Raw genomic sequence first — 12,783 nt, 5'->3', positions numbered from 1 at the left:
GCCATAAAAGGTATAACGAAACGGCACTCACTCCCCATAGTTTTATGACTGCTTCCTCATGAAAAAGACGCCTTTAAGTAAATGAAAAAAAGATGTATTTAAAATAAACCTGAAAGACTTCTTTTTGCTTTCTTTAGTGAATACTAGAGTCCCTTCCTTAAATTAGCAGGAGCTTTGGCTTCCACAGCATGTGAAGGCACATTCATTTACACAGTAATTCTTCCTTTAGAAGCATTTATCTGACGGCTGATTGTCCCCAATAGCCACTTCACAGAAAATGTGACTTGTAAAGACTAACCCTATCTTGATGGTTCAAGGCTTTTCGGAACAACTAACATAATGCGTAGAGTAAAAGTAGTCAGGTCAGTATAAACATTAGACCAACTTAACAGCTGCTGGTTGAATGGTTTCCAAAGATGTAAGTTTTTGAAAGCTATTTTTTCTTTTGAAAACATGTCTCAAAGTTTCCACACAGAACAAAACATCAACTTAGGTCTGCTTTGGAGTATGCAGGAATGAGGTCCCCCCATAGGCTCTGACAATTACAAGCCATCATCTACTTGCATGAATAATGAAGAAAGAAGCATCATTTTGGAGCATGTGAATTATTTTTTTTTCCTGCTGTGTGTGTGTGTGTGTATGCATGTGTGTGTGTATGCATGTGTGTGTGTTGACAAGTGGTCTAAAATTAAGCACACATATATGAACAAGGAACTTTCTAGGCATGTATTTCATTCCGTGAGACAATATACAAGTGTCTGTCCCATCTAAAGCCTTACTGATCCCCAACTTTGTGCTTCCCAGAAGGACAAAGAGAACGGAAACCTAGAGGGGGTATTTCTACTATTGTAGTACCGACACTTTTGCTTTTAGAACAGCTTGAAGAGAAGGAAAAGGGAAGAAAACAAAGAAAAGCAAGGCAGAAGAGGAAGAGCCTGGAAAACCTGGCTGGTAGTTGATGTCCAGGAAGCCCCCCACAGCCACAGGTACAAAAACATCACTCCCCACCCCCCCTGCCCCGCCAGCTGAGACTGCTTCAAGGACTCAGTGGAGGAGCTTATGCAAATAAGCTGGGCACTCTCCCTCCATGCACACTCTCTTTTCAAATCCTTCTCTCTCCAAATTCGTGTCTGTGTAGCTGGAGAAGACAAAAATAGCAGACTGAGGCTCCTCTTTGGGGTAGAATAAGAAAGGGATACAGGAGATGGGCTTCAAGCTTCTCTCATCCCTCTTTCTTGGAAAGTGCTATAGAACATTCAGGGTTGAGGCACACGAATCTCCAAACAGTCCCTTCTTCTTAAATATGCCTTATCCTCAATATTTATCTCTCTTTGCCATAAATTTCATTTGTAACTTAAAATAACGAAATGCCATCAGAAGGCTATTGGATATAAAATAGCAGAGCTTACACATGTTAAACTTTTGGAGTGGACCGATTTTGGCAACTCTTAAAATTAAAAGATGAGCCACTAAAGAGGTCATTAATAGGGCTTCCTAGGTGGCACAGTGGTTGAGAATCCGCCTGCCAATGCAGGGGACACGGGTTTGATCCCTGCTCCAGGAAGATCCCACATGCTGCGAAGCAGCTGAGCCTGTGCGCCACAACTATTGAGCCTGCGCTTTGGAGCCCGTGAGCCACAACTATTGAGCCCGTGTGCTGCAACTACTGAGGCCCATGCGCCTAAAGCCTGTGCTCCACAACAGGAGAAGCCACGGCAATGAGGAGCCCGCACACTACAACGAAGAGTAGCCCCCACTCACCGCAACTAAAAAGGAAGCCCGCGCACAGCAAAATAGACCCAACACAGCCAATAAAATAAATAAATAAATAAATTTATATAAAAAAAGAGGTCATTAATATACTTTTTATTGAAAGGCAGGAAAAGCCACAGACTCTAGGAGCCATTAAATTCTCCTATAATACACACCTTTCGACTGCTGTTTTCTTTCAGATCTGATCTAGCTAAAAGCAGAGAGGGAGGGAAGGAGAGATGGAGAGAAAGTCAAAAAGGAAGAAAGAAAAGTATACTATACATCTTAAATGTGTTACCCAGGGGGCAAACCTAAATAGTATGTGTTGCTAGATTTTTTTAATATGAGATTTTGCTATTGTAAAGTTATCTGATTAGCTCTGACTTACACTAATATTAAATCTGAAAGCCGTTGGGAACTTCCTGAGTCTGCTCTAGTTGGTAGAGGAGGTCTAGGAGCACTGAGGGTGGAAATGGGAAGGTGGCCGGAGAATTCATATTTTACACACATATTCTGCAAAGAGAATAGTTCAGAAATGCCACATAGAGATAATTAGTTAGAAAAAGTTATTCATTAGGGGGTCAAGACAACTTCCAAAGACAAATACAAACACGTACAAAGAGATCAAAACAGATAAGAGCAGAATTTATCTGGGGACATTTAAGTGTCCTAAGCTAAAATTGATAGGTTTTTCATTTAGATTAACAGATCACATTTTTGTTAAAAACCTGCAAAGTTCTTGTCTGCAACAATAAAAGCCTATAAAATTCCTATCAGAATATTTCAAGTTGGATCAATGATCCTACAGATCAGGGCTTTTCCAGACCATTCTTAGACTAATTCTCCCCACATCTGCCCTCAAAAGTAAACTGTTGGTGCCTTGCTTCTGCAGTAGATGATTCTGAACTTAGATTAAGATGACCCCTGAGGAATTTTTACCTCATGGAGCCCAGAGAATTCAGATCAGACACAGGTCTGAAATCCTGGACCCCCTACATGTGGGTAAATATTCTCATTTCACCTGACTGTTCTCATGGAAACATGCAAGAAATGAAGACTCAACAAATGCCAGTGCCATTCAGCATTCTTAAAAGATTTTGGTCCTTCTACTGGGATGATTTTAAAGGTATTGGATTGTTAGTTCTGGAAATGGAAGTATTTTACTGCGATTGAGAACAAATCCCACAAAAGTAGGGGCCCCTGAGTTACTCCATGAACTTGCTCTCATCTTCAATGCACGGACCATGAGATACAGTGGTCTGGAGAGCATATGACTGCCTAGGGCCCATGCAGTCACTGGGTTTTCTGCAGGGATGGATAACGAGGATTTCTAAACACGGGTGGTTTTCTGATCACCACATCTGTCCCTGAGGGCCTGGCCTGAGATTGCTGACTCATTACACACAGCTGTCACAAGAGCAAATCATTCCCTCACTAATCACCCCATTACATGCTGCTCTGGGCCGTGGTAGAGTGCCTGCATCACCATGTACCACGTAAGAAAACAGAATCATAGTTTAGGAGCCCAGGAGAGGCTTCCCTGTGGGTAAGGCGTTGGGAAGGTTTTATCCCAGCAATGATGATATAACAAATCTACTAGAGACTGTGGAGAGGTAATTCCCTTAAATTTAGAAAAAAAAAATCTGCTAGGTTTACCTAGGTAGTATATATTTTTATAAGGTTGCATATTGTGTACTAATCTAGTTTTTTCAACAACTTTGTTTCTTGCTATACAATGGGGTCCACTGGCTCACCTAGGTATGTAATGTATTCACCACTTTGCAATAATTCCAAAACTTGTCTTAAAACGTGTACAGAGAGCAAAAGCCTGTGTAATTATGTGTGTATATTTCCTGGAGATTAAAAGCAAAGTATACTTCTTGTGCATTGAAATTCTTGTTTACCACTTTTCAGGGTTGCTAATGGGTTTTACATCTGCAAATTTTGAACTATATTAATTGTGTGAAAGTTGTGGGGAACTAATTGTCTCTGGTGGGAAGGTACAGTTGCAGACATAATGAACAACAGATTACTCTTCAAAATCATCCACCTATTAATGTAAAGAATCATTCGACAATGCAACAATGTTTTGTCATTTGTGTGGGTGTCTGTTTTTCTTTCAGAGTACTAGAGTGAGCTGTTTCTTACAGGGACGATTTTCTTTTTTTTAAATGGCAGTAGGATTTTTAAAGCAGTGACAAAAAAATCATTCTGCTCATTCAACAAATATTTACTAAGTGCCTACTGTGTATCAGGTACTGCAGTGTATATAAAAATAAGAACAAATGCATAAATCCAGTATTAATGGAAGAGGCAAGATGGTTCTATAAATCTGATGAGAAATGGATGTGTGTATAAAGAGACTTAAGGCACTATTCTCAACCAGACAATCAAAGGCTTACATCTGGCTATAGAAAACCAAGAGAAGGTGGTTATGAGCCATTGATAGCCAAGCCAGCTGCCTACTCATTCAGATAATTAGAGATAATAAATCACGTTGTAAGAGATCAGAGAAAGATAATTACTGAACACTCTATAACATGTATCAGCTACTTAACATGTCTGTAAGGTTGTATGCTGTGTTATTAGAAAAACATCTTTTCCGCCTGAATTGCTTAAAGAATGAAAGATGTGTACACACACATAAATCATGGCCACATAACTAATGTTTATCTCTGGGTGAAAGTATGAAATTCACAAGCAGTGGGCCTTCCCATCCTCTTAGCAGTTACTGAATTCCTTCTGCTTGGATGAGAACTGTCAGTCCACTAAAGAGCTGGGTCTGAGTTTGACCCGACTCTTGGTCCCAGGTGTCAACTGTAAGACTTGTAAGATTTAACATATCCGTAGAGCACAAAAGCATCTGACTTATTAAAAAATATTTACTTATTTAATCTAGCCAATCGTGCAGGTATAAGGGGTTTTAAAACTGTGTTCCTCTGAGGTTCTGGGTGTACCTCAAGACAACTTCGTGTGGGGGAGGAAGAAGGCTCCTGACACAGGCCTGCCTCTTCCCTGCCTCTGATAATGGTTACATCCCAGACCATGAGTGGGAGGAAAGGCTGTTCTCACAGTGGGCGTGTCCCTCACTGAAATCCACAACTTAGTTCTTCTGTATGACGTGACCATAAGAGTGGGCTCCAGATCTTCAAATTTAGAGGTTACCCTCATAAATGCTGTATGTTGTGTAAAGCCCCCAACTCTAAATTCTTCTAGTATTAGTGGAAGTATATACTACAGCTATACGCATCTTGAAAATGTTGACAATCACTCTGCTTCTGATTTTATTTAAAATTTAAAGGAGGGTGAATTCACTTGGTTTTAAATAATTTTATCTTTAAAAATTTAAAAGTAGGTTGTTGATTCTGCAGCTTAACAGGGAAGAAACATTCCCTTTGACACTATTCAAGGTATAAGTATTTACATGTGTTTTAATGCATCTTTGGGTATTGCTATGTAGTATTATACATATACGCAGAGACCAAAAACCTGAAAATGGAATTATATTATTTTAATTTGAAAAGATGAAAATACAAAATGTACATGTACAAAAATAATAATTCAAATGAAAATGTGCTTACCCACTGACTACCAAACTGGATCATGCCATGGGGGGGAAAATAAAAGACGATGAAGAAGAACATAAGGGAAAAATAAAGAAATGATGAAAAAGTAATTACAATGGGAAAATGCAACAAAACATCAACTTAAACAGATAATCTAAGAAAAAGAGATCCATTTCACCCAATCGCCTCTCTTAATAAAAATAAATCATGGGGTAAAATAAACTGTGTTTCTGAATATAGAACCAGACAAAATAGAAATCAAACTGAAACAGTGGGGTATTTATTGAAAAAAGCAAAGGCCAATTTTCAAGTACATTTCTACTTGATCTTTAAAAAATGGAAACTTTTGTTGAAATACTTCATGTGCTATTTTCTGTGGTCTGTTTTTTAGATGCAAACTCTGGATACTCTATATTTGTATAAACAAAGCAAATAGCTTTTTAGTTTTCTCATTTGCTTGTGAAAAGCAAGGTTTATGTAAATACACAACACCTAAGCAGTTAAAAGGAATATCTGAAATTCAATGGCCACTTGTAAAATTTTAGGCAGTCTTTATATTAAAAAGAAGAAACTGACAAGAGCAAAGGATAAAGGGGCATTCCACTATTATAGTAAAGAAAAGGTCAAACACGTGTATCAGGGAACTCGGTTCTAGTCAAGTGAGAGACTTCTGGAAACAGCAACCTCCTCTGCCAGGGCACCCTGTGCTGCATGTCCACATGTGACATTCAATCCACTTACCTCCTGTCCTCCATCCAGGGCACAAAGTTTGGTGCTTTGCTTTTTGGCATCAACTAATACGTTAAACATTGTACACACAGAGGCTGGGATGCGCAAGTCAGTTGTTCTGCTTGCCTTTTGCAGCTTGAGTTCGAATGCAGTTCTTGTTCTATTCATTAAAACATGAATTCAGAGTAAGAAATTCTGACATATGTCCCACCTGTTTTGTAAAAGTGAAATCAACACTACAAGATGCTAATTTAAAACATGCAAATATGGAGTGTGGCATTGCCTGGGAGCTAGGAGGTGGGATGCTCTTCTTTTCAGGTGTCTTGTATGAAAGATCAGACTGATATTTTATATTAAACATGACTTTTGCATTTTGCTCGGACAATATTTCTACCCAAATGAAACTATTTGTTACATCTAGTGTGTGCTTTTAATGGAAAAACTTCATAGTTTCACTTAACTGTCTGAGTGAATATCGAAGCAGAAAAATCACTTGCTTCTCTGTATTAAAGCAGAACAAATCCTCTGTATGAGCGTTTACCAAATCAAAAAAAGGACAAGTCTAGAAAACACTGAAACACCACAATTAATGTGCAATGGAGAATACATAATTCTTTCATGTCACTTAGTTTCTCTGTCAAATACCTGAGGTTTGCATTTAGGCTTTTAAAAGAAACTGCGTGCGTAACAGGTAATTTGGAAATGGTTTTGCTGAAGTATCCAAAGAATATCCATAGATTTGATACATCAGAATTACAGATGACTGAACATGATTTTTTTTTTTAAACATTAAATAATCTAATTCATGGCTTTGCTTTACGAAGCCATTAAACGTCATTCCAAAGACAGGATTTTTCTTGCTTTAAAGAATCCAGGATTATTCAATTGCTCAAACCAGAATTTGTCATTCCAATATGCTGCCTTTATTGCTCTTGTAGGTATTGTGAACAAGGGCAATGGGGAAAAAAAGGCTAATTAGGATGCAATGCTAATTTTGTAAAAATTATTAAAGAAAACGGAAGCACGTGTAGAAGAATCCAAAGCCTCATGACTTATTTCCGGTTAAGTTCTGAAGAATGTAAATGAATACCTGGAACGCATCTGATGTGGCGAGAGAATACCAGAAAACAGAACAATTGGTGGCAATGATCACCACTGGCGTTTGCCATGCCATTTCACGGCACACAGACACAGCACGTAATGCATAAAGCGCTTAACAGATCTCTTCCATATGTCTCAGGAAGGACCGCCGTGGGAATTTAAAGCACAGTATTCCCAGAGAGCTAACAACAAGCATAACAGAAACGATTAATATGGTAAGGGTGCTACTGATGAGGGCAGTGGTTAGGAGACCTGAAAAAAAAAAGTAGCGGGCCAATTTTATCAATTACCTAGGCCCCCAGAATTCAGTTCAAAGAACCTACAGTCCCTTAAATTTTGGAAAAGTAGTACATACTGAAACCTTTCTTAGGACAATTATATAGAAGGTACTTGGTGAAACGTGGTGTTTTAGGTGCTGGCACAGTAAGTAGCAACTGGAAAATACATGTCTACCTTTTGACACAGGCCTCTATCATATCACTGGCCATTAGTTTAAGTCTTTGCTCTAAGTGATGGGCAAATTCTTGTTCTGGCCAGTGAAGATCAAAGACAAACATCTGCAGTGCATCAAGTTTCCAAAAAAGGTCTTCTGATGTTGCTGAGCCATTGCTAGAAGAAAAAGGAAAAATGAAGAACATTGTAAACTTCCAATGTTAGCTACTGTGGATCACCAATACACTGTTTTTTCTTTCCTGTATCAATTGCCATCAGTGAAAAAATACTACATAAAACCTCTAATGATCAATATTTTCTTTGTTCAACTGTCTAATTTTCCCTTTTCACTGCTTAATGAATAAGGCAAGGCAAGGAGAACAAAATAGAAATATAGTAGTAAGGTTTCATAAAAAGGGGTAAAATAGATGATTCTTCACTAAGGGAAAGAAATCAAATTATACACATAGGAACAAACATCTTAAATGTTCTTTACCAATCTCTGGGTAAAGATAAAATACATATTTCCTGCCAGAAATTCAGAAAAGTATGTTTTCTGCAAGAAAATGCATATGACAGCAACTAGTAGCTTCACTCAACTCATGCACATGTGCCTCTGTCTCAAGATGGCTTCTGTTTGCCTCCAGGCATGGAGCCTTCAGGGCCTTAAATTTTTCAGTTACGGGTAAAGGTGAACACAGGTCCTGGAAATGAAGGAACAGGCTAGGTGGAGAAGCAACTCTTACTTCTATTTTGAAATGCTTTGTGCCTTTTCTCACTCATCATAAAACCTTAGTACAAGGTATAGTCTAACAGAGAACTGAGTACAAGGTACAGTCTAATAGAGAAAAGATATTCGGGGTGCTCTCAAGTTGGAGCAACATTATATATTTCAGATTTTTCCATCTATTTAACTGCGGAGCCAAGGTCTGCTATACATTCATGCTATGGTAAAGTTACTGTAGGGACCACATTTTCACACCATGTGTGAAGGCAATTTGTGCCAGAGTATGTAAGATTTGTGTAAAGGATAATATTATTACTTTCCATTAAGCAAGTATATAGCCTAATAGGAAAAGAGATGATTTGAAAATAAAATATTCCTAGGTATACTGAAATTTAATTATAAAAGAGAACAAAAGAAAAAAAAACTGCTGTGATTCATTTCTGCTTAGCTTTCTGACATTTATCATACACTAACCTAAAGTTTATATTTTAGGTTTGTAAAAGAAAATTTTTAAAATAAAATAATGTACCGCAAAGGCATGGTGGAAAAATTTTATAAAAAAAGAAAATTCTTTTAAATAACAATACTGTTTAGCTAAATATATCTTAATTAGCCAGCTTAAAAACAATCACCTCCTGCTCTGGCTAATTAAAAGCTTATTTCTACTCCCTCCCCCAACCCCCCCCCCCCACCTCAGCATCTTCACTCCATCACCAATCTGCTCTGCTTTCCTTCTCCCATTCTGCTAGTAATTTCTCATGATCTCCTAGTCTAGCCAAGACGTCCTCAGAGTTAAATTCTCAAGGGAACAATCATAGCAAAGCAGTGAACATTACCCATAGCACCTTCTTCACGTAATATCTCCAAATCTTAATATTCAGTGCCCCCAAAGTATCATTAAACAAAAGAACCAGACAACCATGCTGACATTTGCTGTATAAAATGACAACATTGCTGTCAAAAATTTTCTTTGAGAAAACACTATATTTAATTCTCTGTTTTGCCACTTATATAATAAAAGAGAAAAAAAATTATGAAGCAAAATCCTCCTATACATCCACAGTGTACAATTTGGTAGATGAGAGGAACCATGTTTTAAGAAGTTTTAAAGTTTTAAACTATGTTTTAATTGGCAAAGAAGCCAATCTACCTCTTATAATTTTTTACTTTGGAGGAATATAAGTAACAGCACAACAAACCAACAGCAACAAAAACTACTATTAAAACAAAACCCCAAATAGTAAAGGTGGAATTCTATTAAAAATGGACTTTCTCATAATATGTGACAATTAAATCTTTATAGAGAATATGCATATTTTTTTCTGTTCTTTGATGTTACGGTAAGATTCTGAATGATACATGTGCTTAATTGGGAATGTAATTAAGATAACAAGTATTTGTTATAATTAAATAGATAGATGAAAAAGTGTAAACAGGTTCTCTCTCAAGCTGGCATGTATAACCTGCAATTTATTCAGGACTTTTTCATTTTAAAATTATTTCTAATCAGTGACCTATCCCTAAATGTATTAGTAACAGATTAAAGAACTCACATGTGAAAAATGGAGTTTGAGATAATTTCCTAAAAATGCCAACAGTAAACTTACTTTACGGGCATTCACTTCTAGAGCTAAAAAACCCAGCATGAAGATTTTATACACAAAGAGAGATTTGGAGGGGGACCTCTTAAGGTGATTTATACATTAGTACATAGAGATGTATCTTTAAACTCATAGATACTTTGGTATTACTTCTCTTTATCTTACCAGTAGTTGTACTTTTAATTCTGTATATATGTGAAATGGTATTTTTTTTTTTTTTGCTATTTAATGCTTTATAAGAAAAGTTAAAAAAACTTTGCAATGACATCAGAACGTTATGAGTGATTCTGGCAACCTTGACAAAAAGCCTAATGTTGGTAACCTTGGCAGGTAAAGATAATGTTGACTAACTTGTAAAACATATTCTTTATTTGTCCAGAATGATGGAAGTAGAAGCATTTTATTTACAAAGTCACAATTTGTTACAAAGACAGGACATTCCTATCCTGGGACATAGGTTATTTTAAAAGGGGGTTCCCAATAATAAGATTTTGGGTTCACACATATCTCAAAGCTAATATAGTAGTGACAAAACAATCCCATTAGATTTCACAAGGCAGTGTCCAAAATCGTGTTCTTCATTAAAATCAAGGGTGTTAAACAGATGGGAAATGAGGAAGAAGAGGAGTTAAATCAGAAAACAGTAATAGAAGTACAAAAAAAAATCATCAACTTAGAAAGGTTCACTACACTTCCTAGATAAAACTGAGGACACACAGACACCACTCTACACACTAACAGCCCAAAGCATTTGCTTGTAAGAAAAAGATTCACCGGTAACCTAATATTTTAATAATTATTCTGAGTACAGTGATGATGTTTAATTTGGAGAAAAACTGCCAAATTATTTTGCAAGTTATCATTCTCTTTCTTGGTCTTTGCTTCTCTCTTTGTTTGGTTATATGTAGATTAGACTGGGAATAGATTTGACACGTGGTGATGGGATTGGTTTTGGATGCTTCCAAGTCTTTGCTCTGGAAGCGAAATATGTTAATAATCGAGTGAGAGCTTTGGAGTCCGGCAAACCTGGGTTCAAATCTCTTCTCTGTCATTTGCTTACTGTGAGACACTGGCAAGTTTTGCCTTTTGACTTCTTTGCGACTTAGTTTCCTTAACTGTAAAATGGGGAAAGTTGTTACAAGGCTTAACTGAGATAAAGAATTTGGCATTGTATGTAACAAATTCTCAACAAATGGTAGCTAATTTTCTTGTTATAACATTACGCGTTCTAGCTGACTTCATGTGAGACCTTGTGCAAAGCATGGGCTATTACTGCGTTCACTTGACTACTGCGAGGTTCGTACTTTCGAAAACCACACAGTTATGGGTAATAATGACGACTGATGATAATGTAATGATAATTAGAGTAATACCAATCATAACATAGAATAGGAGTGGTTATCATCTACGGAGACCCTATGCTGTGCCAGGCACTTTTCACAGTTTTTAAAAAAATCCTCACAAGAAACGTCTTTAAATTAGGTGTCACAACCATTTTAGAGTTAAGGAAACTGAGGCCAAGGAAGACTTAAGGATGAATAAGCTAGGATTTAAATGTGGGGCTGATCGACTTCGAAGCCCATGCGTTCATCACTTTAATGACCCTCAGTTCCTGAATCTGCAGTAGGTAGGCTCAGCACAGTGTGGAGTTCATAAATACGGTTTGTAACGACATAAAGATCATTTAAAGGTAACAAGGTGCAACAAATGACAGAAGAAAGCACAAAAGAAGAACTTGTTGGTGCTGAGAAACGAAGGACACCCCCTTCTCTGCAACCTGCATTATTGTTTCTTTAAAGGTGAGACTAAGACTAAAGTAGAAAAAGATCATGTTCTTGAAACTGTTCTTAAAAAGGTTTTTCTACACATACAAGATAAATCAAGTCGGCAGTAACAAAGCTGGAGCCAACTAAGGATCCTGGACATATATACCTACCATTAACCACACTGCTTGTCTGACTATGGAGAACCCTGGTTATATCACTTAGACTAGAGTCTACGACTTGGGTCACAAAATGACCCTTGCCCCACAGATTACATATGAACGACATCAAACCAGTGAGTATTTAAAAAAAAATCTGTATTCTTTATCATTGATATGCTAAGCTTAGCTTAATAGCTTCAAAAACTCAAAACAAATAAAACTAAAACACAGTATTTCTCAACCAACGATGATAAATGCCATGCAATCTAAACACATCTGCACAGAACACAGCCCAGGCCATGCACCAGCTAACACACCACCAGGAAATAAGTGAGGGATACACACGTGGACTCATATAAAGAAGCCATCCACGAAGGAGTAGAAAAGCTAGGAATCTGTGGAAGATTAAGAGGCAGACTTGGAACTTTTGGAAGAGCTACATTGGGAAGACTGTTGGCGATATTCCTGTAAAGAAACAGACAACGTGGGAAGGGACCACCATAAGCGATAACTACAGATGGCCATGTGTAAAGTCATAAGGTCAGGACAGAAGAGACAGGGGCTCTGTGGACACTCGGCAAGATACCTACTTGACAGGCTGCCATGTCTCTTGCTCAAAACCTCTGTGAATGGACTGGGCGATGGAGGACTCCATGAGATCCACGTAGCGGACCACCAAGGGCACAAAGATTTCTTGCAAGTGTTTATGAAATTTTCCATTACATAAAAGTGCTGAAATAGTCAAGCAGAAACAGTGTTTGTCAGAGGGATAATATCAGGCACTTGGAAAATATGGATGAAAAACTCTTCTGGAAAGAGTTTGACACAGAACCAATAAAATACAGAGATCTTGCTCCTCACATTGGATATCATGTCATGAAAACTGATCGAGAAGTACAATTGACCTTCTATATACGGCTGTCAAAACCACAAATGGATTACATCTCTATA

At 37.6% G+C, this 12,783-nt stretch overlaps 1 protein-coding gene across 2 annotated transcripts in view; it reads right to left on the bottom strand.

The window, feature by feature from the left end:
- The window catches only part of CADPS2 (calcium dependent secretion activator 2), a 524,489-nt gene that overhangs the window by 56,835 nt on the left and 454,871 nt on the right, over nucleotides 1–12,783 (bottom strand). Inside the window, exons 19-22 of one of the 2 annotated variants that reach the window (XM_057732060.1) lie at nucleotides 12,423–12,564; nucleotides 7,602–7,757; nucleotides 6,060–6,207; nucleotides 5,334–5,348 (exon numbers count right to left, since the gene is read on the bottom strand). In XM_057732060.1, the coding sequence (XP_057588043.1) occupies nucleotides 5,334–5,348; nucleotides 6,060–6,207; nucleotides 7,602–7,757; nucleotides 12,423–12,564 (461 nt within the window). The remainder of the gene's footprint in view (nucleotides 1–5,333; nucleotides 5,349–6,059; nucleotides 6,208–7,601; nucleotides 7,758–12,422; nucleotides 12,565–12,783) is intronic. The other variant, XM_057732061.1, reaches the window with a different exon arrangement.

This window comes from Hippopotamus amphibius, chromosome 4 (genome assembly GCF_030028045.1).
Source record: "Hippopotamus amphibius kiboko isolate mHipAmp2 chromosome 4, mHipAmp2.hap2, whole genome shotgun sequence".
Classification (NCBI taxonomy): Eukaryota; Metazoa; Chordata; class Mammalia; order Artiodactyla; family Hippopotamidae; genus Hippopotamus; species Hippopotamus amphibius.
Note: the sequence above shows the minus strand (reverse complement) of the source record. Positions and strands in the feature narration are given on the sequence as shown.